Source organism: Typopeltis vanoorti, chromosome 18 (genome assembly GCF_054136105.1).
Source record: "Typopeltis vanoorti isolate ZY-2024b chromosome 18, IOZ_Tvanoo_1.0, whole genome shotgun sequence".
Classification (NCBI taxonomy): domain Eukaryota; kingdom Metazoa; phylum Arthropoda; class Arachnida; order Uropygi; family Thelyphonidae; genus Typopeltis; species Typopeltis vanoorti.
The window spans coordinates 62,576,440-62,599,959 of record NC_143566.1 but is presented as its reverse complement, the minus strand read 5'-3'; the positions used below and the strand labels follow the sequence as shown (position 1 = coordinate 62,599,959).

The 23,520-nt window shown below is 34.7% G+C and overlaps 1 protein-coding gene across 2 annotated transcripts in view; it reads right to left on the bottom strand.

Annotated features, from left to right (window-relative positions):
- The window catches only part of cdm (importin-13-like protein cdm), a 389,177-nt gene that overhangs the window by 4,524 nt on the left and 361,133 nt on the right, over positions 1-23,520 (bottom strand). For both annotated transcript variants that reach the window (XM_090408166.1, XM_090408167.1), the window contains exon 23: positions 8,304-8,485. In XM_090408166.1, the coding sequence (XP_090264292.1) occupies positions 8,304-8,485 (182 nt within the window). The remainder of the gene's footprint in view (positions 1-8,303; positions 8,486-23,520) is intronic.

Genomic DNA, 23,520 nt, shown 5'->3' with positions numbered 1-23,520 from the left:
GAGCTTGTAGAATGATTTAAATAGGCTGTCAAGTATGGGCAAAAGTTAATGGGTGTCAGTTTAATGTCGAGAAATGTAAAGTTATGCATTTTGGGATAAATAGATTACAAGCTGTGTATCACATTGTTGGCACTGTACTCCAGGAAATAGATGAAGCTAGAGATTTAGGGGTAGTGGTAGACAGAGTTAAAGTATAGAGGATATGTTGGTAAAGTTGCCCATCAGATAACTTGGCTATTGAAGAACACAAGTAGAGATAAGGAAGTTGTCATTCCTCTTTATAACGACTTACGATGCTCACATCTGAATTACTGTACTCAAGTCTGGTCCCCTGGGTTTCTTGCAGATGAGGAAGCAGTGGAGAGAATTCAGAGACGAGTGACCAAGATAGTGAGTGGCCTGTGGAATGTTCCCTGTGAGGATAGAATGAAGGTTTGTGGATTTCAGAAGTTAATTGATAGGAGAAAAAGACGGGATATGATAGAAACATTTAAGTTGCTTAAAAGGGCTTTACAGGATGCAGGGGGAAATGTTTCAGCACTAGACTAGAGGGAACAGAAAAAGGGGTCACCTCTGGAAGCTGAATAAAGGTGTGGTTAGTAGGAATCACTGTGAGGACTAGATTTTTTTTTGCTTGGATAGTTATGAATGAGTGGAATCAGTTGTGAGTGCTTTGTTAACAGGTTCAAGAAGAGGTATGATAGTGTGGAGGGTTGGGTCTCCCGTGATGGATCTTTGGACTCCATGGAGGTGTCCGTATAATAATAATATTTTATATTTCCGAATTTAGGGACACAAAACACAGGTGTTGAAATGATTATTTTATTTATTAATAAAATTTATTAATAAGTAAAATAATCATTTTAACGTGTGTTTTGTGTCCCTAAATTCGGAAATATGAATGCTGATCACCGTGTAACCTTAAAAGATAGGATAATAATATTTTAAATTACACATCAATATTATATTAAAAAAGTTTGTTATGTATTACAATGTACTATACATAACAACTGTCATTTCTGATCCATGGTCATATATATATATATATATATATATATATATATATATATATATATATATATTAAAAGACTATCTTTGTAGAACTGCATTTGCATTGCAGTAATGCTTTAAGTGGTGAATTAAAAATACACATATCACTCTCTGCAAAAACTCAAAAACCAATGTAAATTTATGCCTTTACTACTACAGTAATTAAAGTTTGATGAATGTACATATATGTCGATGCTATTTTTTTTTGACATGCAGTGACATTACTTTACAGCTCAAAGGGGCATGGAGAAAGAATACTATCAAACTTCTATCTAGCAATTCTGCACAAATAAGATTTTTTTTTTTTTATTTTATTTTGGTATAGTGTTTAAATTATGGGATATTTTTGTACAATGGGGGATAGGGAATATAAACTACTAATTTGTATAAGTGGTTGACAGGTATCAATAAAGTGATATAAAGTGGATACGAATCTGCCAGATGTAAGGCAATCCCAGGAGTCTGTCCTAGAACCATTGTTTAATCTATATTATTAATGATATTGGGAAAGGCTTGACAGGAATGTTCAGCTGTTTGCTGATAATGCAAAGATAGGCAGGGCAATCAGGGATACCACAGATATTCAAGCACTTACAGAATGGATTGGTGGGATTATGCTAAAAGAAACTGATGAGGCTAGGGATCTTGGAATTATGATGGATAGGGGTTGAAGGTCAGAGGTCATATAACAAAAATTACAAATGTCATTTTGCCTCTTTACAAGGTACTGATATGACTAAACCTGGACTACTATATACAGATTTGGTCTCCTAGGTTCAGAGGGAGATAAAGAAGCTGCTTCTATCAATACCTCTATATAATAGCTTCCTATTATCTCAATCTATCTTCCTAATATGGATTAGGAAGATAGATTGAGAGTATGCGGAATGCAGACACTAGTAAACAGCAGAAAGAGGAGCAATGTGGTTGAGGTCTGAATGGGTTAGAGGATATTGTCTGCTGTACTGGATATTTAGCGTCCAACACACCCCTGTATATCAAGAAATTATCATTTTATTCAAGCACAGATTTGTACAAAAACACTTAAGTACATACACAGAATGTAGTTTTCCATTTATGAAAACTGGTAAGAATGGTAAATAAATTATATTTATAATTAAAATAAAAAGCCAAAAGGCTAGTTTTCTGGCAATTGAATAGATATTAAATGGATAAGAATCCTATATTGTTATATAGCCAATAAGTGAAACTCGAGATTGATAACTACGATCTATGAGTTTCAATGCTGAAAAACTATCGGCAAAGGCAATTCGAAGCAAAGGTGGAGCAAGCTCCCTCACTATTCTTGATATTCTCTCCTAGGAGCTGTGTTTTACATTATGAGAGAATATCAAGAATAGTGAGGGAGCTTGCTCCACCTTTGCTTCGAATTGCCTTCGCCGATAGTTTTTCGGCATTGAAACTCATAGATCGTAGTTATCGATCTTGAGTTTCACTTACTGGCTATATAACAATATAGGATTCTTATCCATTTAATAAATTATATTTATTTTACTTAATTAATAATTTTGCTTGTTCATCTCAGCATTACTGATGTAAAAAAACTAAAACAAGTTTCAATAACTGTCTTATTTTAGGAATGGAGAAGTAATCTGTTAACTTCCAAAAAAAGTAATAAAAAATATTCAGTAAAAATTAACATAATGAACTAATTCATGATTAGTTCATTATCCATAAAATCCATAAACTATAGGAAAAGACTTGGTCAAAGTTCTGTATAAATTAAAGTAATTTATTAATGTAAAAGAAGGATTTAAATCAAAAGGGTCCTGAATGGACCCTTTTGATTTAAATCCTGAAGGCTTGGTCAGAAGCAATACATGTTCTCCAAAATTCTAATAACAGCAAACAATGATGATCCCATTCTGACCAAGATGTGCTACAGATTTAATAAATGTTTATATTCTAATTTGCAAACATACATAAGTTCACCTTGCATAAGCCCCACCATGTATGAACAGTTGCACCTCAACTCTATGCAAATAACAGCTGTATGTATAGGACATTGTTATGCATTTCAGTTCATAGTACAGTATATATATATATATATATATATATATATATATATATATATATATGGCTCCTGAATAATCTGTTAATATCCATTGTTAGTTGGTACTATTAGTGGTAGTATTGTGTGTGATATAGCTGATTTACTTGGCTGAGAGACACATTTTTTAAAATACATTAAATAACTATAAGCTGAAAGATAAAAATAGAAACACTATTTTAATTAAGTAAACTGCATAACTGGTTTTGTCTTCTTAGAAGACTTCTTCAGGTGCATAACATGAGGGAACTACCAACAAATATTGCAAAAGAAAAGAAAAAAAATCTTTATTTTGAGTGTCAAAAACATACATACTCAAAAAAAAAAAATAAATAAAAATAAAAATAAAATAATAAAAATAAAAAAAATCAGGGCTAGTTTAGCTGTTTCTGCTTCATGAATGTGCCTATAGTAGAAGTTCTTACTCTGTTAAAAGATAAATTATCAAAAAAACAGTAATGTCTTTATTAACCTATTCTGTTAATTCTGGTTATTTCCAGTTTAAAGACACTATGGACAAACAAAACTTTGGTTTAGCCATGGGTAATCCTTTATCACCCATACTGGCAAATTATTCCCATTGAAACCAAGATTGTGGAAAAGATATATTGATGAAAATTGATGGCTCTCTTGTGTTCCTGGATGTCAAACTCACTCGCATATCTCAGAAATTAAAATTCTATTTTAATATAGTTATTCAAAACAAACAGTTATTGAAGGCAGAAATAGTGAAAAAGGCTACATATCCCTACAATATATCAGTTCCGTTTTGCCAAAATTAGCCAAAGTTCTTAAAAAATATAATATCCGGACTTCTTTCGCTCCTCTACTTAAACTCCATTCCTTGCTCAGTATGCCCAAGCAAAAAACACAATAACTTGAAATATTCCAGCAGTTAATGTATTTGGTAGAACCAGAGCAAGTGCTCTGTCAAACCATGTCCTGAATTCTGCTGATGCTAATGATGAAAGCTATCATTCATAGACATATCATATACACTAACCTCAGCTATAATCTCTCAGACTGTCATTGCACTGCTTTGACACTTTGGCATTCCAGACCTTAAACACATGCACATGCCCAACAATGATGAGATAAGATACACAGAACAGCTTCAAATATTAATATGTTAACACTTTAACATATATTGTTTTATTTTGCAATGTTTGTTGGTAGTTCCCTCATGTTATGTACCTGAAGAAGTCTTCTAAGAAGACGAAATTAGTTGTGCAGATTACTTAATTAAAATGTTTCTATTTTTACCTCTCAGCTTATAGTAATTTAACTAATTAAAAAAAAATACAACACACACACACACACACACACACACACACACACACACACACACACACACACACACACACACACACACACACACACACACAATCTACCAATAATTGCCTGGACACCCCTGTTATTTGAAGTTATGAAACATTCCAGGTTTGTTAATAACATAAAAGCAAGCATACATATAGTAGGAAGCAGTATTTCATCATAGCAGTTGAATACAGGTGGAATGGCAACACGATGTGAACTCAGTGAGTATGAGAGAAGTGTCATTATGTGCTGTCACATTAGTGACATGTCCATACATGCCATTGCCACTCAATTAGAACATCCAAAATCAATGGTTGGTTATGTGATCAACAAACGGAGATGTTCTAGCATCACGAGGAAAACACCCAAGGTGGCCGCCAAAAATGACTGACAAGAGAGTGTTAAAACAGGTGGCATGCAAAAACAGCTACAATCGACATAGACCATCCATGATGAGTTCCAGAATGCCAGTAACACCATGGTGAGCACTAATACTGTATAAAAAGAACTCCATTTACTAGGTTTCCAGAGAAGAGCAGCAATACACAAGCTGAACATCACAACAACAAACAAGGCGGCTCGTCTGGACTGGTGAACTTGACAATTGACCAGTGGAAGATGGTACTCTGGAGTGATGAATCAACATTCCCTGTTTCCAGTCTGATGGCAGTGTGTTGGTGTGGAGGCAGCCTGGTGAATGCTTGTTACCACAGTGTGTTGTACCCACAGTCAAGTTTGGTGGTGTGGGGGTGCATTCAGCTGGTTTGGAGTGGGACTACTGGTTGTTGTCAATGGTTCCATGAAGGCAGCTCAGTAACCTTGATATTCTGGATAATTAGGTGCTGCCTACACTGTGGAATTTTTTTCTGGAACAGACCTGTGTTACTATCAAGACAATGCCCCATGCCACAAAGATGAAATATTATGGAATGGTATGAAGAGATGGCTGTTAAATGACTGTGCTGGCCTGTGCAGAGTCCTGATCTCAACCCCATCAAACACCTGTGGGACGAATTGGAGGTGATTGAGGTCCAGAGCAGCACATCCTTGATCTGTCGATAAACTCAGTGCTGTTTTGATGGCGAAATGAGACAAACTCCACCTGATGTTTGCTGCACATTGGTGGAAAGCCTCCCTGAAAGGGGTGCATGAGGACAAAAGTGGACATACTCGATATTAGGGTTTGCCTACTGATATCAGTTGTAATTTGCTCAAGTGTCCAGACAATTATTGGTAGATAGCATATATATGGTTCCCTAATAATAATATCCACTGAGGTTCATTCTGGAAGGTAATATGTCATGGCATAAAAATATCACCTTCAATCCAGGTGGCTTGATTCAAGCAAAGATTTCAGTATGTATGTAGTAAGCTTTTTTCACAGAGTTGAAAGCAATAACATTTACCAAGAAATTATATCATTTTCATGTGAGAATATCTTTGCAGCTTGGTTTGTATACAGTGTAATTATAACGACTTTTCAACTTTTGACTTTAATTTATGTATGCATGATAGAAATAGACTAAATGGGGAGACATGGGCCATCCCTGCACTAGAAGTCTGATTTTTGAAAGTCTCCTTCATTATAAAGCTTAATTCTTAGCTTTACTTCAATACATTTGAAAATTTTAACCTAAAACATAGCTGCTATCTTTCAGTTTGCAAATAGTTTTCAAACTGAATTCTCAGTTGCTGCTCAGTGATTTCATGAATTGATGCTAAAAATGTGGTTCTGACGAGTAGAAAAAATGTTTTCATGTGACTCCATAAAATAAAGTAAAATGGAGTGAGATTAGACAAACGAGGTGGCCAAGCAACTAGTCCAACTCTAATGATCCACCTATCTGGAAAATCATCATTCAAAACCATTGTATATTCAATGCTCAAGGGCAGGATGTGCTATGTTGCTGAAAGGTACTATTTACAAGAAAATACTCACCACTGACTTGCTTTTTAAGGGAAGAAGGGACCAATAATGCACAACTTAATGAGGGCACACTAGAACATGGGTGACAAACCTTTTTAAAGATGCATACCTAAATTGGCTATAACTTGAAACCAAAAAAGACAGTATTTCAAAGATGCTCTAATGAAGTTATTAAAATAAAATTTGAACACATTTTTTTCAGGTGGTCTCACCACTCTGACTTTAAACAAATCACTACATGAATAAAGCTGTTTACTGAATAGCGTGATGTCACTAGATGCCTGCCAGAAAAGGCATACACAGGTCACAACTCAAGGTAGATTCCTGGAGTGGTGTTTAAAAGTTTGAAATCATTTTAGGATGCTCTGAATTCCACATGCCACTTCGAGAGAGAGAGGGATGAAACTATATTCTTAGTTTCATCCTTTATCCAAATGCAAGCAAATAAAGTATGCATGTGAAGTACATGACTGGGCTACTTGTATATAGAGGTTAATGACTTCACATCAATTGCCTTAGTATCCCATAATGCAAGGCACATATCCTTACAGACGTATATAATGCCATGCATTATGAGAAACTTGCAACAACTAGCTCTAATTCAGAGTATTTTAGTAAGAAGGTGTGACACCTTTTGACTACTTGTATAGGAGAAATATGACTTCTGCATTTCTTCAACCTTAGTATTTCTTCTGGGTCTGGCTCCCACTGATAAGACCTCAATAAAGGTCAAAACCAGTTTGGGTAGTGGCCCTTCCCATAATGCATAGCATTATTCATGTCAGTAAAGGATATGTGCTTTGCAATATGGGATACTAAGGCAATTCATGTGAAGTCATTGGCTTCTATATACAAGCAGCCCAGTTGAAGTTACTTCATGTGCAAACTTTATTTGCTTACAATTGGATAAAGGATGAAACTAAGAATATAATTTTTTGGCAGCTTTAACTTATAAGTATAGCCAAGTGAAAAAAATTTTAACAGCCTCCTCAGTGATTGGTGGCTATCTGAATCATAGTTTGTCATTCACTGACTCAGTTTCTCTAAGACTTTTCATTCAGATATTTATTGAGTTCCTATATTGTTTTCGTGTAATGAGAAGTGAATCTTTTTCTCATAGCTGTTAGACTTCAATCTGCAAGCCGCAACACACAGTTAACCTTTTCTTCCACAGTTGACATTTTTCATTGGGTAAAGGATCTGAGAATAAATTAAACTTCATTAACAAAAAAAACTGAAAACACTAATATATAAAATTTCTATGAAATAAGCTTTTATATACAATTTACTGTATATTTCTATCATCCTAATTTATGCAAGTTGCACAAGAGCTTAATACAATCACCCTGTATACAGAAAAACAGTTGACTGGACATCATGTTACTCTTTGTATCTGATAATACCTGGTATCATCCCTTCTCAGTCATGCATTATGATGAAAATCACCCAGATTGGGTTTAATTTTCACTAAGAAGGAAACAATTTGTTAAAAATCCAATACCAGAGTTTCAAAAACTCCTAGAGTTCAATAAAAGTAATAGTCTTTGCTCTTAAGAACTTTACAACTATCCAAAACAATCTCTAATTTCTTTAAATGAATTACTCCAGGATACTTGATATCTTTGGTCCTATTGTCAGACATCACTATATAAGTCTCATCATGTGGAAGTGCAAATTTTTGTTTGCTTATGCTAAGATAAGAAAATTTGAAATGACACTGAAATACAACTAAGTACAAATAAAGTCAAATAAATTCCCAACCCAAATTTCACTTTGTGTCCATGACTTTGAATGATGGATGTCGAATTCTTTTACTCTCCCCGTCCCCAAAGATTGTGTTTTTATAGAACTTATGAATAATGGGTCTAGGAAAGGAAAAAGTTAAGGCTTCACTGTTATTTTTGAAATCTAATTAAATGATATAAGAAAAATACTCACTTTAATACAAGTCTTGTAAAATGCTCCTTTTGCTCTCTGTTTACTCTAGGAGAAGGGAAGCCTTGTTGTTGTAAATATGTGAACATCCAGCGACATAAATTGTCAAAGTATTTCTTATTTAAAGCCATTAGAATATCCGGCATGTGCTCAACAACAGTTCTTGGAGCCTCTCCTCCTATCACCTATTAAAATATTTCAACTGTGTTTTAATATATTAAATTAAAAATTCTATAATCAGTCTCCCCCCCCCCCTCACAGAAGCTTGCCAATTAGTATTCTTTAGCATACTGAGCTCATTAGTCAATTAACAGTGGCATGGATTTAATCTACTATATTTTTGCATGCAAACTTGCCTACCAACTCCCCATTACTTAATGTACTGATACTATTTATCAATAAATATCTGAATTGGCTGCACCACTGTGGGGGTATACATGAAACTGATTATGACAGATATACACAAAATCTAGCATGCAAGGACTGATAATTTAGAAATCTGATAAAAAACTGGATGTTTGTTGAAAGTCAGTTCATGCATAAACTTCTGAAAGTTACTAAAAAAAAATTATAAAATTTATACTGGTTCACGTATCTGATGTCCAACCAACTGGCTGCAGTCTGGAATCTCAACATTTGGGATGAATGTTTGCAATTGTCTTTAGAAGTGGAAGATTAATTTCATTGCCTAGTGTGGGATATTGAACTGCTTGCTGGATGCCTGAAATGGCTTGAGAAAGTTCCACATTTAGTCTCTAGAGCAGGGTTTCCAAATTAGGTAAAAAATACACAAAAATGTTGAAAAACAATCTGTAGCCACCTAGAGTAGTTTGAAACCTATAGTGCTAATGTACTATAGGTTTAAAACCCTTTTGCGAATGAAAGTCACATAATATAGATATATTCTACTCCGAGAAAGGAGCAAGAAATGTTCAAAGATACATTTATACGAGAATCAAAAAAGGATTGTTGCCTGCTCTTATTAACAGTATAATGTATAATGGATGAAAATATACACAGATCAGTAATTAGTCTGTACAAATATATTCGACATTTCATTAATGCAAATGTAAAGCTTTAAGAACAAAACCAGATAATTTTTCTCAATGGTCGTCTGTCCTATACACACCCTGACAATTTTTTTGTACATTTAAATAATCATATGCCCCCCATTTCAAATTAAATTTACATTAAAAAATTCTTGTCCTTTCTGGGTAGTTTAAACTATAATTCTAATGACTTACTATAAACCCACATATACTAACAGATATACTAAATACCTGCATGTGTGTACACAAGCACACACACACAAAATAAATAAAATTAAAAGGAATAACTAAAAGAAGGCTATCTGCTAACTGAATTTTAGCACTATGTAAAACTTTTGAAGCGACATCCGTCAAAATTGATCTGATGCCAACGTAGTGAAAATACCTTATGTGAAAGCCATTACTGAAAAAAAATATAAAATATTAAACATATATCAGTTGAATTCTTTCTTTTAAGGTTGCACGGTAGTCAACATTCATAGTGAAGAATTTATGAAGACAATACATGTTAGAATAATTACTGTACTTAACATTAAGCAAGTAACAATCGATGTTTCGACCTCTGTATTGAGGTCATCATCAGGAAATATACATATGTATGCCCGATATACATATAAATATGTATATCTAAAAGTCTACATATTGACACCTAGGTGGTTGGCACTAAGGCAACTTGTAAATACCAGCAGGCGTATTCCCGTAAGCTCTCTGATCTACTTTTTTTTTTTTTTTTTTTTACAAAACTTTCATAGATTCTACATTCAGCTTTGAAATAATGCTGGATATTATATCTACTTGATTTTTATAAATTTTGCATTGCTGAAATGAAGCCTTTTGGCTCTTTATTTTAGTAAACACATATTGCACTATAGAAAAGTCAAATGAATCTAAATGTTTGTTAATCATTTATCCTAGCCTGACATCTAGTGGGAAAAAAAAAAAAAACTGAAGTACATTAAACAATTTCTACAGTCCTTTTGGAGTGCTTAAGGGTCAAATCTGTATAACTAAGAGGAGACCTTCATATAGCCTTTAAAGGAATGTAGAGAACCGACCAGGGCTACTGACCTAATGTCCAATCCTCACCTTCTCATGGTGCACCCTGTTGGGTATCTACCTGGATACTAAACGAATGAGGATGGGGTGGCAATTTGGGATTTAGCCGACCAAATTGTATTCTTATTGGCTTAAACCAAAATACAAAATGATGGTATAACATGACAAAATTTCATGCCGGATAGGGTGTCGCCCAGTTAAACAAGGCCCCCCCCCCTCCCCCAATTGTTTTTGCCAGGGAACCAGGGCAAACAGCGAAAAGTCAGTTACTGGAACAAATCTGAAAACACACCCCAACTAAACATCACCAGAGTTAACGATCAGTACTATCAACATAAGAAGCCTGAATGGCAAAGAAATGGAGCTAGCAAAATTAGATAAGTACCAGATCGACATAATAGGGGTGACTGAAACAAAAAAGACAAAAACTGGCGAGATCTTTCTGAGCAATAAATACAAAATGTTATATTCAGGCAATGACAATCAAGGAAAAGAAGGGGTAACCATAGTATTCAACACTAAATACGAGGCTAACTTTCTTGAATGGCAAGCAGCCTCAAGTAGAGTGATGTGGGCTAATATCAGAATGGGGAATTGGACAATGAGACTTACTTACTTCTGCCTATGGTCCCACAGAAGGTTCTACTAAGGTAGAAGTAGAGGAATTTTTTTTTTTTTTTTTTTGAGGCTTTAGAGAAAGTAACTAACACAATGAAAAAGGAAAAGTTGGTTCTTGTTGGGGATCTAAATAGCAGAGTAGGAAATGATTGTCAGACATACACAAATATTTTGGGAAAATTTGGAGAAAAGAGCAAAGCTAATAATAATGGCAAATACCTATTGGATTTCTGCTCAGGACATGGACTGGTTATTACTAACACCATGTTCCAACATAAAAATGTGCACAAATTCACATGGAGAGACGAGGCAAGGAATAAGAAAAGTCTCATTGACTATGTTATTGTTGATAGTGATGTTTTCTCCCTGGTGCAGGACACCAGGGTGTACAGAGGATTTGAAATTGGAAGTGATCACAATTTAGTCATGAACAGGATAAAATTGAATTTCACATTGAAAAGAATAACACGTAAGAAAGTTTTAAAGCGAATAAAAGTTGAGCAGATCTCAGATGTGAACTGTAGACTAAAATACACAAAGATTATTGAAGAAAAAATGAAAGAGTTTGAGAACAGGAATCAAACATTGGAGATTCAGTGGCAAGCCTTGAAGAAAATCCTGATTGATTCAGTCAGCGAGGCATGTGGTGAGGTCGTCTATAAGGATAGAAAAATCAGAACTCAATGGTGGACACAGGAAGTCAAAGAGGCAGTAAAGGAAAAGAAGAAAACATATCAAATGTTTCTGGCAAATAAGTCAGCTTGTGCTCTTAGAGAATACAAAGACAAATGTAAGAAAGCGAAAAACTGTGTAAAATTAGCAAGTCATGGGAGGACTTTGGCAAGAACATAGAAAATAAATATCAACAAGGTGGCAAGATATTCTTGAGGTTGTTGAAGAAGCCCAGAAATGGAGGAAAGAATGTTGTAAAAGGAATTAGAGATGATAAAGGTGACGTGAAAACTGGAGAAAAATAGATATCCTTAAAGTATGGAGTAATTACTTCGAAAAATTGCTAAATGAAATAAGCAGTGATAGCACAGTGGTAAAAAACACTCAACAGGCATACAGTCAGGAACACATATCCATACTTGAAGTAGAAAAAGCCATCAAAGGCTTGAAATGTGGAAAGGCAGCAGGATTAGATGATATTCGACCAGAAATGCTGAAGTATAAAGGTATAAAAGTTTTACAGTGGCTGAACTGCATGCTTCAGAATGCCTTGATAGAGGGACGAATTCCCGATGATTGGAGTAGAGCTTTCATGGTACCCATTATAAAAAGGGAAATAAAACTGAATGTGAGAATTACAGAGGTATTTTCCTACTGAGTGTTCCTGGTAAGATTTATGCAAGTATATTTGAGAAATGGTTGAGACGAATTGTGGAAGAAAAGCTTGGTGAAGAACAAGCTGGATTCAGGTCAAATAGAGGCTGTCAGGATCAAATCTTCACTTTACGACAAATAGTGGAGAAATCATGGGAATATAACAAAGATCTGTATTTAAGTTTGTAGTTCTGGAAAATTCATATGACAAGGTGCCAAGAGAGAAGCTGTTCAATACGCTACAGTCATATGGTGTTAATGGGGCATTATATCAAGCAATACTTAGTCTTTATTCGAGTTGTAAGTCAGCAGTTAGAATTGAAGGAAGTACAGGAAGATGGTTTAAAGTTAAATCTGGTGTCAGACAAGGATGTACATTATCTCCTCTGCTATTCATTATCTATACAGATCACATTATGAAGGAAAGTGGTATTAAACCTGATATCAAAGTTGGAGATGTTAATGTCCGCTCTCTGCTTTATGCAGATGATTTATACTTCTAAATAAATCTGCTACAAGTCTGCAAGCTCCCTGACTAAATTGAATAACTGTTGTAATAGATATGCTATGAAGGTCAGCAATAACAAGACAAAGACAATGAAAATAAACAGATTCACTGAAAATGTCAACTGCATTGTGAATGGAGAACCTATACAACAAGTAAAACATTTCAGCTACTCAGGCATGGTTTTTAGTGAAGATGTTAAATTAAATATGGAAATAGACAACTGAATCAACAAAGCTGGTATGGCAGGAAGTCAATTGAATAAATTCATATCGATAAGAGAGAAATAGCAGATCTGATCTGCATTCAAAGCACAGCATTACTATTAAATTACACATTACCACTAAAAAAACTACAAAAAACATAATTTGCAGCCCTTAATAAACTCAAATCAGATAAAATCATAATAAAAGCAGACAAAGGAAATGCAACAGTGATTTTAAACTCAGAAGATTATAACGAAAAAATGAAAAGCCTTCTTGAAGATTCCAACACCTACACAGCATTAGACAGAGACCCACTTAGTGAACTCACAACAAAACCAATGAATTTATCAAGAATATACCAAATTGGTCTGAGGAACTAAAAAGAAATTTACAATCTACCCACTAGTTCCTAGAATATATGGAGTTCCCAAAATTCATAAATGAGATATACCACTAAGACCGATAGTAGATGGAAGGGACTCTCCTACCTCAAATCTGGCAAAGCACCTTAGAAACTTGATTTTACCACATATAGGAAAAACACTATCGTTCATTGACTTCATAGAAAAAGTAAAAGATATACACATCGATCTTCCAGACATATTAGTGAGTTTAGATGTGGTCAGCCTTTTCACAAAGATTCCAAGAAATGAAATAGTAAACATCCTAGAAAATCTCTTCCCACTGGACATTGTACAGTTCTACGAACATTGCATAAAAACACGTTCTTTCTTTACCAAGACAAACTCTTGGAACAAAAAGAAGGACTAGCAATGGTTCACCTCTCTCACCAGCTCTAGCAAACCTCTATATGGAAAATTCTGAAAATAATTCTCTACAAACCTGGCACATCAAACCAAAAATTTGGCTCTGCTATGTGGACGATATCTTTATCATTTGGCCAGGAACAACACTAGAACTGATTGCATTTAAAGACTATCTTAATAACTTACATCCTAACATAAAATTTACTCTTGAACTAGAAGAAAATAAAAAACTTCCTTTCCTAGACATCCTTATAGAAATAAATGAAATAAAAAACAGATTATCATTCTCCATTTATAGAAAGCCAACAAACACAGGAAGATTCCTTCATGCTACCTCACACCACCATCCCAAGCAAAAAATAGGCCTCATCAAAACCTTAAGGGATAATAAAGCATACAGCATCTCCAGTATAGAAGAAAAGCGGAAAGAAGAAATACAATACTTAACACAGATCCTGCAACTGAATGGTTTCAAAACTAAGACAATTAAGAAAAATTCTCAATACAGCACCTACAAGAAACTTAAATAAACAAGACTTCAAGACCCTTCCTTATATCAAAAATGTAACAGATAAATTAACCAAACTTCTCTACAAGTACAACATAAAAGTGACTTTCCTGCCACTTGAAAAAAAATATCAAAATCTCTTCATCCTCCAAAACCCACATCACCCAATGAAAAAACCAGGAGTTTATAATATTCACTATTCCTGTGGCATCTGCTAAGTAGGCCAGATGGGGAGATCGGGAGAAATCTACATGAGCGAACATCAAAAGGACGTAAAAAAAAAAAAGAGAGAAAATAAGTCTGGCTTGGCATTTCACACAGCTTCTACTGGTCATGATGTACTCTGGGACAGAACAAACATGTCCTAAATTGATAAAACCTACGCAAATGCAACAAAAATCAAGGCTTGATTTTAAATCAAGTTTGGTCAGCGTTTATTAAAAATTTACCCAGTTCAGACCTCGGACAGAGTGAAAGTGAACCACAGAACGTGATATCAAATAGCATTGTTTCCAGCTAATGTGTATTAACGGTTGTATAGATCTGTTATTCGGTTTTTTAACGAACTTTTTTTGATGTTCATAATACCAATAAATGAACTTGTTTTTTTGTAATTTCTTATAGTTTGTGCTTTAAACTGTTAGTTATCTTTACCCCTGAAGATGTTAGTCTGATGACTAACGAAACTTGTCGGGTTTGTTTTTTAGTACTTGTTTAGTTTTAAAAAACGGTCTTTTATAAAAATGTGGTCAAAAAAAATGGAATGATTCGATTGAACTTCTTACCCACAGAAACCTCTGCATGATTAAGAGAGAAATTAGTCAGAACACTAAATTAGCTGTATATAAGACAGTGTTCAAACCAGTTTTAACTTATGGATCTGAGAGCTGGGTCAGAAGTAAAACACTTGACCAGAGACTGCAGATATGAAAGTTCTGAGAAAGATTAGGGGCATGAACAGATGGCATCAATGTTAATATCATATTAAAAATGAGGATATTAGGAAAGAACTGACATTGTCGACATCTAGGAGTGCATTAGCAGAGCTAATCTCAGGTGGTATGGTCACTTAAACAGAATGGGCGAGGAAAGATTAGCAAAACAAGTGTTCTCTACCAGGTTGGCAGGAAAACGACCCAGAGGAAGACCAAGTTATAGATGGAATTATACGGTAAAAAGTGCCTTAGACGATAGAAACGTAAGATCTGATAATGTTGGAGTCTTGACAAGTAACAGACTGATTTGGAGGAAGATAGATAGTTAATAATGATGTAAATTTTTCATGTAGTAATATCATATTCTGTACACCCCTTGAGGGTACATGGCAGGAATTGGATGATGATAGTCCTTTCGCATTGAGATTTTCTTCTGTCTGGGGTTGTTCTGGTTAAAGGTTGAAGATGGGTCCTCCTCATTCTTGGAATAATTAATCCATCATTTTTGTTCAGATTTGGATGACGTTCTAGCATTTCACAAACTTGTTTGAATTTTCTTTCATACCAGGTTTTGGTGCGATGTAGGGACTTAGTGCCTTCTGTAGCATGTTTAGAGTGCATGGTCTGATAAGCTTGTTTTACCATAGTGGAGGTATTTAATGTGTCATTTGTGTTCATCTTTTCTGATTGGGATGGTGCATCCTGTTTCCTCTATATAAGGTAGGTTACAGATGCATTGAATTTTGTAAACCCCAGGGTAGACAAAGTATAGAAGAGGATCTTTGGAGGAGCTAAGTAAATTTCTTAGTTTTGCTGGGAGTTTGAAGGTTGTCTTGATGTTGTATTTAAGTAGTGTTCTATATTTTTTCTGAAATGCCCATAATGTAGGGCATGGTTATGGCATTCTTGTAATCTTTTTTTTGCTTTTAATGGCATTTTTATGGAGGATCTTATGAACTGTTTTTTTATTGTAGCAATTTTTTTTGACAAATGTTTGATTAATGATTTCAAATTCTAGGTTCAGAGCTTGTCATTGGAGAAAACTTAGGGCTCTGTGTTTGAAGGTGCTGATGACCCCTAGTTTTTGTGTTGTATGGTGGTATGAATTTTTATGTATGTATTGGCCTGCATGTGTAGGTTTGCAGTAGACAGTGAAGGAGAGGCAGCCTAAGGGAAGATGTGTGACAAGTGCATCTAAAAAAAAAAAAGTAAGAGAGTTGTTTTTGATTTTGATGATGAATTGGATATGTTTGTTTTGTTTGTTCAGGTGGCTTAAGAATGTATTTAATGTTTCGTGGCCGTTGGGCCAAATGGAAAAAATATCATCAACATAATCTGAGCCAGACTTTGGGTTTTAGGCTGGCTGAATCTACAGCTCATTGCCTTCCATGGAAAAGTTAGGTACTGGGAAAAGGGGGGGGGGGGAGAAGTGGCGAGCCCATGGCTGTACCTTCTTTTTGTATATAAAAATTATTTTCCCACACGAAATACCCAGAGTGGAGTACGTGGGCAAAGAGGGCCATCAGGTAGAAATATGTTTTGTAAGAGAAGAATAATATCATTGATAAGGACATTAGTGAAAAGGGGCAGTTATGTTAAAGCCGACTAATAAATCTTTGTTGTTGAGTGCAATGTTTCTAATATGAGAATATTAGAAATCTAATCTTGTTTATGAAGTGTTGTGCAATTTTCATGTAGGGTGGGGAATGACCTACCAGCTCCTTGAGTGTGGCCACTAATTTCACGGCTAAGTGAAATTAGGGTTTCAGGACAGTTCATTACTTTTCTCGTCCAGTAGGACATTTCATCCTACTTTCTATCATTACATTCTATTTGTACAATTGAAAATAATTGGACGAAATACAAGACAATATGCATGGTCCACCCTCACACGTTAGGTTAGTCAGTTGGCACAGTAGTCATTTGACACAGCTTGCAATAATAGTCAGTTGACACAAATGAGAAGGGTGCAAGACAATATGCATGGTCCATCGTCACACGTTAGGGTAGGTTGGGTTAGTCAGTTGACACATTGGTTGGGTTGGGTTAGACAGTTGACACATTGGTTGGGTTGGGTTAGACAGTTGACACATTGGTTGGTCAGGTTAGTCAGGTCAGTTTGGTTGGGTTAGTCAGTTTACACCTTGTTTGGTCAGGTTAGTAAGTTAGGTTAGTCAGTTGACACATTGGTTGGTCAAATTAGTCAGGTTGGGTAAGTCAGTTGACACATTGGTTGGTCAAATTAGTCAGGTTGGGTAAGTCAGTTGACACACTGGTTGGTCAGGTGGATTGAGTTAGGTTAGTCAGTTGACAAAGATGACAATAATAGTCAGTTGACATCGATGGGACAAATTGAGATTGGACAAAATGTCCGACTGGACGAGTGTTCATTGGACAAACTTATAAATAAAAGGACAAAAAAATCTTGGACCATCTGCCCTCAAACCGAAATTAGGGCTGTCGATTCCTTCAACTATCAGTCGTAGTGGTGTGTTTGTTTTGTGTATTTTTGGCAGGCCATAAATTTTAGGAGCATGGGCATAATGTGGTATAAGTATTTTGGTTGTTTCCTCTGGCCATGTGATCACCGATTTGATTAATTCTGTTGTTTTCTTTTTGATGCGGTTTGTAGGGTTGTAATTCACCATTTGGTATGTATTGTGGTCAGATACCAATAGGTTCATTTTATCTAGGTATGCTGTCCAATCAAGGACAATGAGCATTATCTATCTCCTTTTGTAATCACAATGTCTAAGTTATTTTTAGTGATTTAATTGCTAATTTTTCTGTCCTGATTAGGTTGCAACTTAGTTGTTTATTAGAGTTTAATACGTATGATGTTTCCATTCATATTTTGTTGGCTAAATTAGAAGGGATGGAGGGATTTTAGACCTCTTTCAATATGATAAATAAAATCTAATTTGTTAACTGACCTTGGTGCAATAGCGTAGTTCAGGCCTTTTTTGCAGAAGCGAGAGCTCCCCAGCATTAAGGTTGTATGGATTTGTTGATCACTTGGCCATGGTCAGTTGGTGGCTTCTAACTTCGCTCATAGGTGATTGGCTGTTCCTCTGGATATGGTGTCTGGATTGTCTGTTGCTTTGTTCTTTTAGTGCTTGAAACTTCGCTATTAATTTTTCTTTGTTTTAAGTAAAATGTGCTTTGCAGAGTCATCCGTAATCCTCTCTAGAATATCCAAAAATATCGGGATTTAAGTAGCTCAACATCTCTGATTTTTGTTGTAAAACATGCTAGCTTGAATAACTGTGAAATTTTTGCAAGACCCATGGATCTGTTTTCTCAACAAAGCTTTTTCCATATGGGCATAAATATGGAGCACTTTGGCTGAAGTAAACCTCTTTTTTATTTTAATGCAGTTCAGTATCAAGAAGATGTCTCTACATCGTTTTAGAAAGGCTAGCTGATTAATTAACATAGAAACACGAAATTTCATCTTACTGTAGTGACTGCATTGCTTGTGGGTCAGATCTCCATGGATTATGAAATTCTTTCTTTTAAGGTTATGTGGTGTTCAGCATTCAATAGCAAAGAATTTATGGAGACATAACACACGTGTTAGAATAATCACTTTACTTAACATTAAGCAAGTAACAATCAACGTTTCATTTTTCATCGAGTTTTTTTTTTCTTTTTCTGATGATGATAAATTGAAATAAACTAAATGCCACCACACCTTTAGGTCTACCAAATATCACTATCCTAAGATAACATTGACAAGACAACAAAGTTGTTTTACTGTTTATGAAAATCAGGAAATATGGTTCAGATGACTGCCATTACTCATGATAAAGTACTTTTTAAGAAGTTGTATATTTTGTATTATACTAGATACTGTTGATATGATGCCAATGCATAACAGAATATGGGCAGAGATATCTTTATTAGAGGAGTTTAATATACAAGATTTTGTTTGATGTAGCATGTGTGAAATGCATTCATCGGAAAATGTCAAATATTTGTGGAAGGAAAGCAAGACAGGTGAATGAATAATATGTAGGAAAAGTGTTTAGAATGAGTGCCATTTGTATGAACATAGCAAAGAAGAGTACCCTGATAAGTCATAAAAATGTAAGGGTAAGCAACATTGTTGATGAAAGTGCAGTAGTAGAAGGTCAGGAGAATGAAGAGGATGTTATGAAAGAAATAGCATATTTACATGGAGTACTTCATAGGTCAAAGCATGAGAATGAACAACTGCAGAAACCAAGTTGGTAAAGCTGAGAAGAGAACAAAACAAGAGGTGAAAAGTAACAGGAAACATGAAAAGAATAAGGAAAAATAATTTTATGGTGATCCTATGATAAGATGAGTATTTAATGAGAATGTGAGTAAATTCTATTTCCCTGGAGCAAAAATTAATATTAGTGAAGCTGTCAGGATGCAGAAAGATATTAAAGTAAAACAACTGATTGTTTTGGTAGGTACTAATGACTGAAAGGTGATGAATTAGAAGTACTTAGGATACTGCAGAATTTTGATGTAAACACAGCCATAAGATAAGATAGGATATCAGCTTGGGTAAGAGAATGTAAAAAAATAACTGGTATGGCCTCTGATGAGGCTGTTTAACTTGCATCTCAATTCCAGTAAAGTTGAAGGGAAAATAGCAAGGAAAAATAGTTCTGTTGCATAAAGGAAACACTAAGACTGCAGTAGCAATTTATGGAACAATACCTTTACTTGCACTGAAGAGTAGGGCCTACCTTAGTACTTTCTTACTTTTTATAACAGAGTGATGGCTGAGTTGGATAAAGGGCATGACTACATAATGCTGCTGGATTTTTCAAAGGCAGTTGAAAGGATTAGAGAACTACTTTTTTTTTTATGTTGCTCCCACCCATGAAAGGCTATTTGCAAAGCTATAGTATACTTTGCACCATGGGTGGGCTAAGTATTTTTTCCCCTATTTTTTATTTATTAATTTTTTTATATATTATTTTTAATTTTTTTTTTTATACAGTCTGGAAACCCTGCTCTAGAGACCAAACATGGAATTTTTTTCAAGCCACTTCAAGACTCCAGTAAGCAGGGCAGTGGTCTCACACAAGGCAATGAAATTCATCTCCCACCTAAGGACAATCATAAACATCCATGCCATGGCAGATTCAAACCTGCAGTTTGTTGGTTGGAGAGCAGGCATGCTAACCACTCTGATAACCAAGCTGGCATGTGGATATAATTGGAAGACGAAGACAAACAGATGAAATCCTTCTAAATAATAAATAGAAATGTTATATTTGAACAGTGATCAAGTAGAGAAAGGAGTAAGGATAGTATATTCAGCAGCAAACACGAAGATAAACTTTTTGATTGGAAGTGGACAATGCAACATATTTCTGCCTATGGTCTCCAGAAAGTTCTCCTAAGGAAGTGGAGAATTTTCAGGTCATTAAAGAAGGCAGCTGAACACAGGAAAAACAAAAAAGGTGGACTTCATTGGAAATCTAAATGGCAAGGTAGGAAATGAATTCTAGGCATATAGAAATAAGATGTAAGTGCTGGCTGGATTTTTCTTAGGACACAAATAGACAGTCATCCCTAACATCATATTTCAACATAGAGATATGCAAAAATTCACACTGAAAACACAATAAGAAAGAAAATTCTTTTGACAATATTATATAATAATATCTTCATGTTAGAGGATACAAGAACATAATTGTCAGGAATGTGAAATTGGAAGTGGCCATCACTTAGTTTTAAGCAGTATAAAATTGACATTACACTGAAAAGAAAAATGTAAAAAAATTAAATTAAAACTAAGCAGCTCTTACAAGTGTACTATAGACTCAACTATATAAATATTATTCAATAAAAAATGAAACTATTTGAAAAATAAAAAATTGGATTCTTGGCAGAATCTAAAATAAGCATTGATGCTTAGGGTATCTGTTGTTGGATTCTGATTATGTAGAGATTAGAGTAATTATTATTTGCTTCAGAATCCAACATGATCTTCCATCACAAAGGCTAGACTTGTAAATATTATTTAATGTAAACAACTTATTTTACATTTTAATATTCATATAACTACTTTAATTTTGTCTAATATCTAATTATTTAATCAAAGATATATGTATTAATAGTGATAAGACTATAGTAAATATTATTATTCATTTTAATTATTATTTTAATTATTACTATGTTAATATTATAAGAACTTGTATTTGATGATTTAACTGCACATTAATTGAAATCTAAATATTCTTATTTTGTTCCTGGTTGTAGAAGTTTAGCATTATGCAATACCTCGATTTTATTATATTTTGTTTGGTTGTCATGGAAACATAAGTGAACGAGCATGTTTTTGGAACAGAACGTGGGGAGAAAGCTGAAAGTTTACTAAAAAGGAATTAGTTAAAGAGATCACGAGAAGAATTTAGGCAGGAAAAACGGATATAAAAAGCGAGGAACACTGGAAAAGAGAGAGCATTAGAGATTTATAAGAGAGAGATTGGCATTAGGTTGGAATCTGAGCATTCGGCATTCGAAAATCACAGCGCGATAATAGCGAGTCGGCAAGTCACTCAAGCAGCTAAATAAAGTCTACTAGTCGAGAGGCGGTTAGCTAATAAGTTGTAGAACAACAATTATAGCTACGAAAAAAAGGCTGAGAGACTATTAAATAGACTAGAGACACTTGAATTGAGATTTAGTTTCAGCGCCGACCTTTCAAGGGCATACGGAACCTTGAAGCAAATTACGAAGTTTCTAGAGAATAGTAGAGCTGTAAAGTTGAAGTTTACCGTTAGCTGTGTTAAGAATTATAGTGCCTAAAGAATTAATTGAATGCAGGAAGAATGAACAACTGTGCATATAAGACCTCAAGTTAAGAATTGTTGTGTGCTGCCTTATTTCATGAGTGATCAGTAGTACTTTATGCAAGAACGTTTGTTTATGTGTATAGTGACTGACGATTAATTCAGTTATTGCTTAGAAGAATTATTTTAAAAGAGTGCCGTTTATTGTTAAAAGTGTTTATGTATAAATTGATGAAGATAGAAGATTATCGGTAAGATTATTCCAACCATTAATATTCCTTTACAGAAAAGTGTGAGAGTTTCATCCTAGAATTTCCTTATACTAACAGTAACTATTGAGGAAGTTAGCTGAAGTGTAAATTTAAAAGTGTTTGTTTGTGAAGAGGTATTACTGCAATTTTTGTTGTATTTGGAACTTAAAGAACTGTGAGAAGACTGTATTTTAGAGATAACAGATTTATCATTGTCTGAGTTGTATGATTGAATTTATCAGAAGTTAAAATGTTTGCGATATCTTAATTACTGATTTGAATTTAAGTGTAAAATTTATGATTCTAAAATTAAATGCTTGTTTTTGTTAATCGAAAGTTGTATTTTGCCTGAATCTCTTTTACTGCACCAGTCATAAAATATTCGAACCAAAGCGGGTGAATTAAGAAAGTTAAATATACTCAGCCAGTATATATTTTAAGGAGAAACAGTTGAAGGTTGATTTATCTTCAATTCTTGAACTAATCCAGATATAGAGTGGCGCAGTCTATAAATATAAATTTTCTCTATATTTGTATTAGAAATCAACTAGCAACTATTTTTTAGGTTAAGAACATCGTAATAACTAAATGTCGGATCCAAAGTATAAATTAAGAAGTAGGATCCAACACTATTCAATGTGTTGTTTGTCAAATGAGCAGTATGAAAAGTTGTGGTCAGATATCATCTACAAAACTGGATAGGATTAGTGATGACACAGTAGGTTATTTATGTAAATGAGAAAGAGGGCAGGTGATAGGACACAGTCCTGAGGTATTCCTGCATTGGCTGTTAAGCTTGAAGAGGGAACCATCAACCAGGACATGCAGTGAACAACAAGAAAGGAAGCTAGTAAGCCAATTACAGAGGGGGAAAGTATACCAAAGGATGGAAGGTTTGTTTAGATCCCAGACACAAGTTTTGCTGAACCTTTCCATTGTACGTGTTCAGTGGCGGGTGATGTGAGCTAAGAAGTCAGCAGGGGATCTTAAATGGAAGAATCCATATTGGTGGCCACTGGATAATTGGTAGGCCTCTAAGTAATGGAGGAGTTGACTATTGATGACTTTCTCTATTATTTTGGAGAGAACTAAGGTGATGGCAATTCGTCAGTAGTTTTACAGTAGACCTCTATTGCCCTTTTTTGATATAGAATGGATATGAGATTACTTAGACACATTAGGATGAGTACAAGATACATATATATTGTAGAGATACA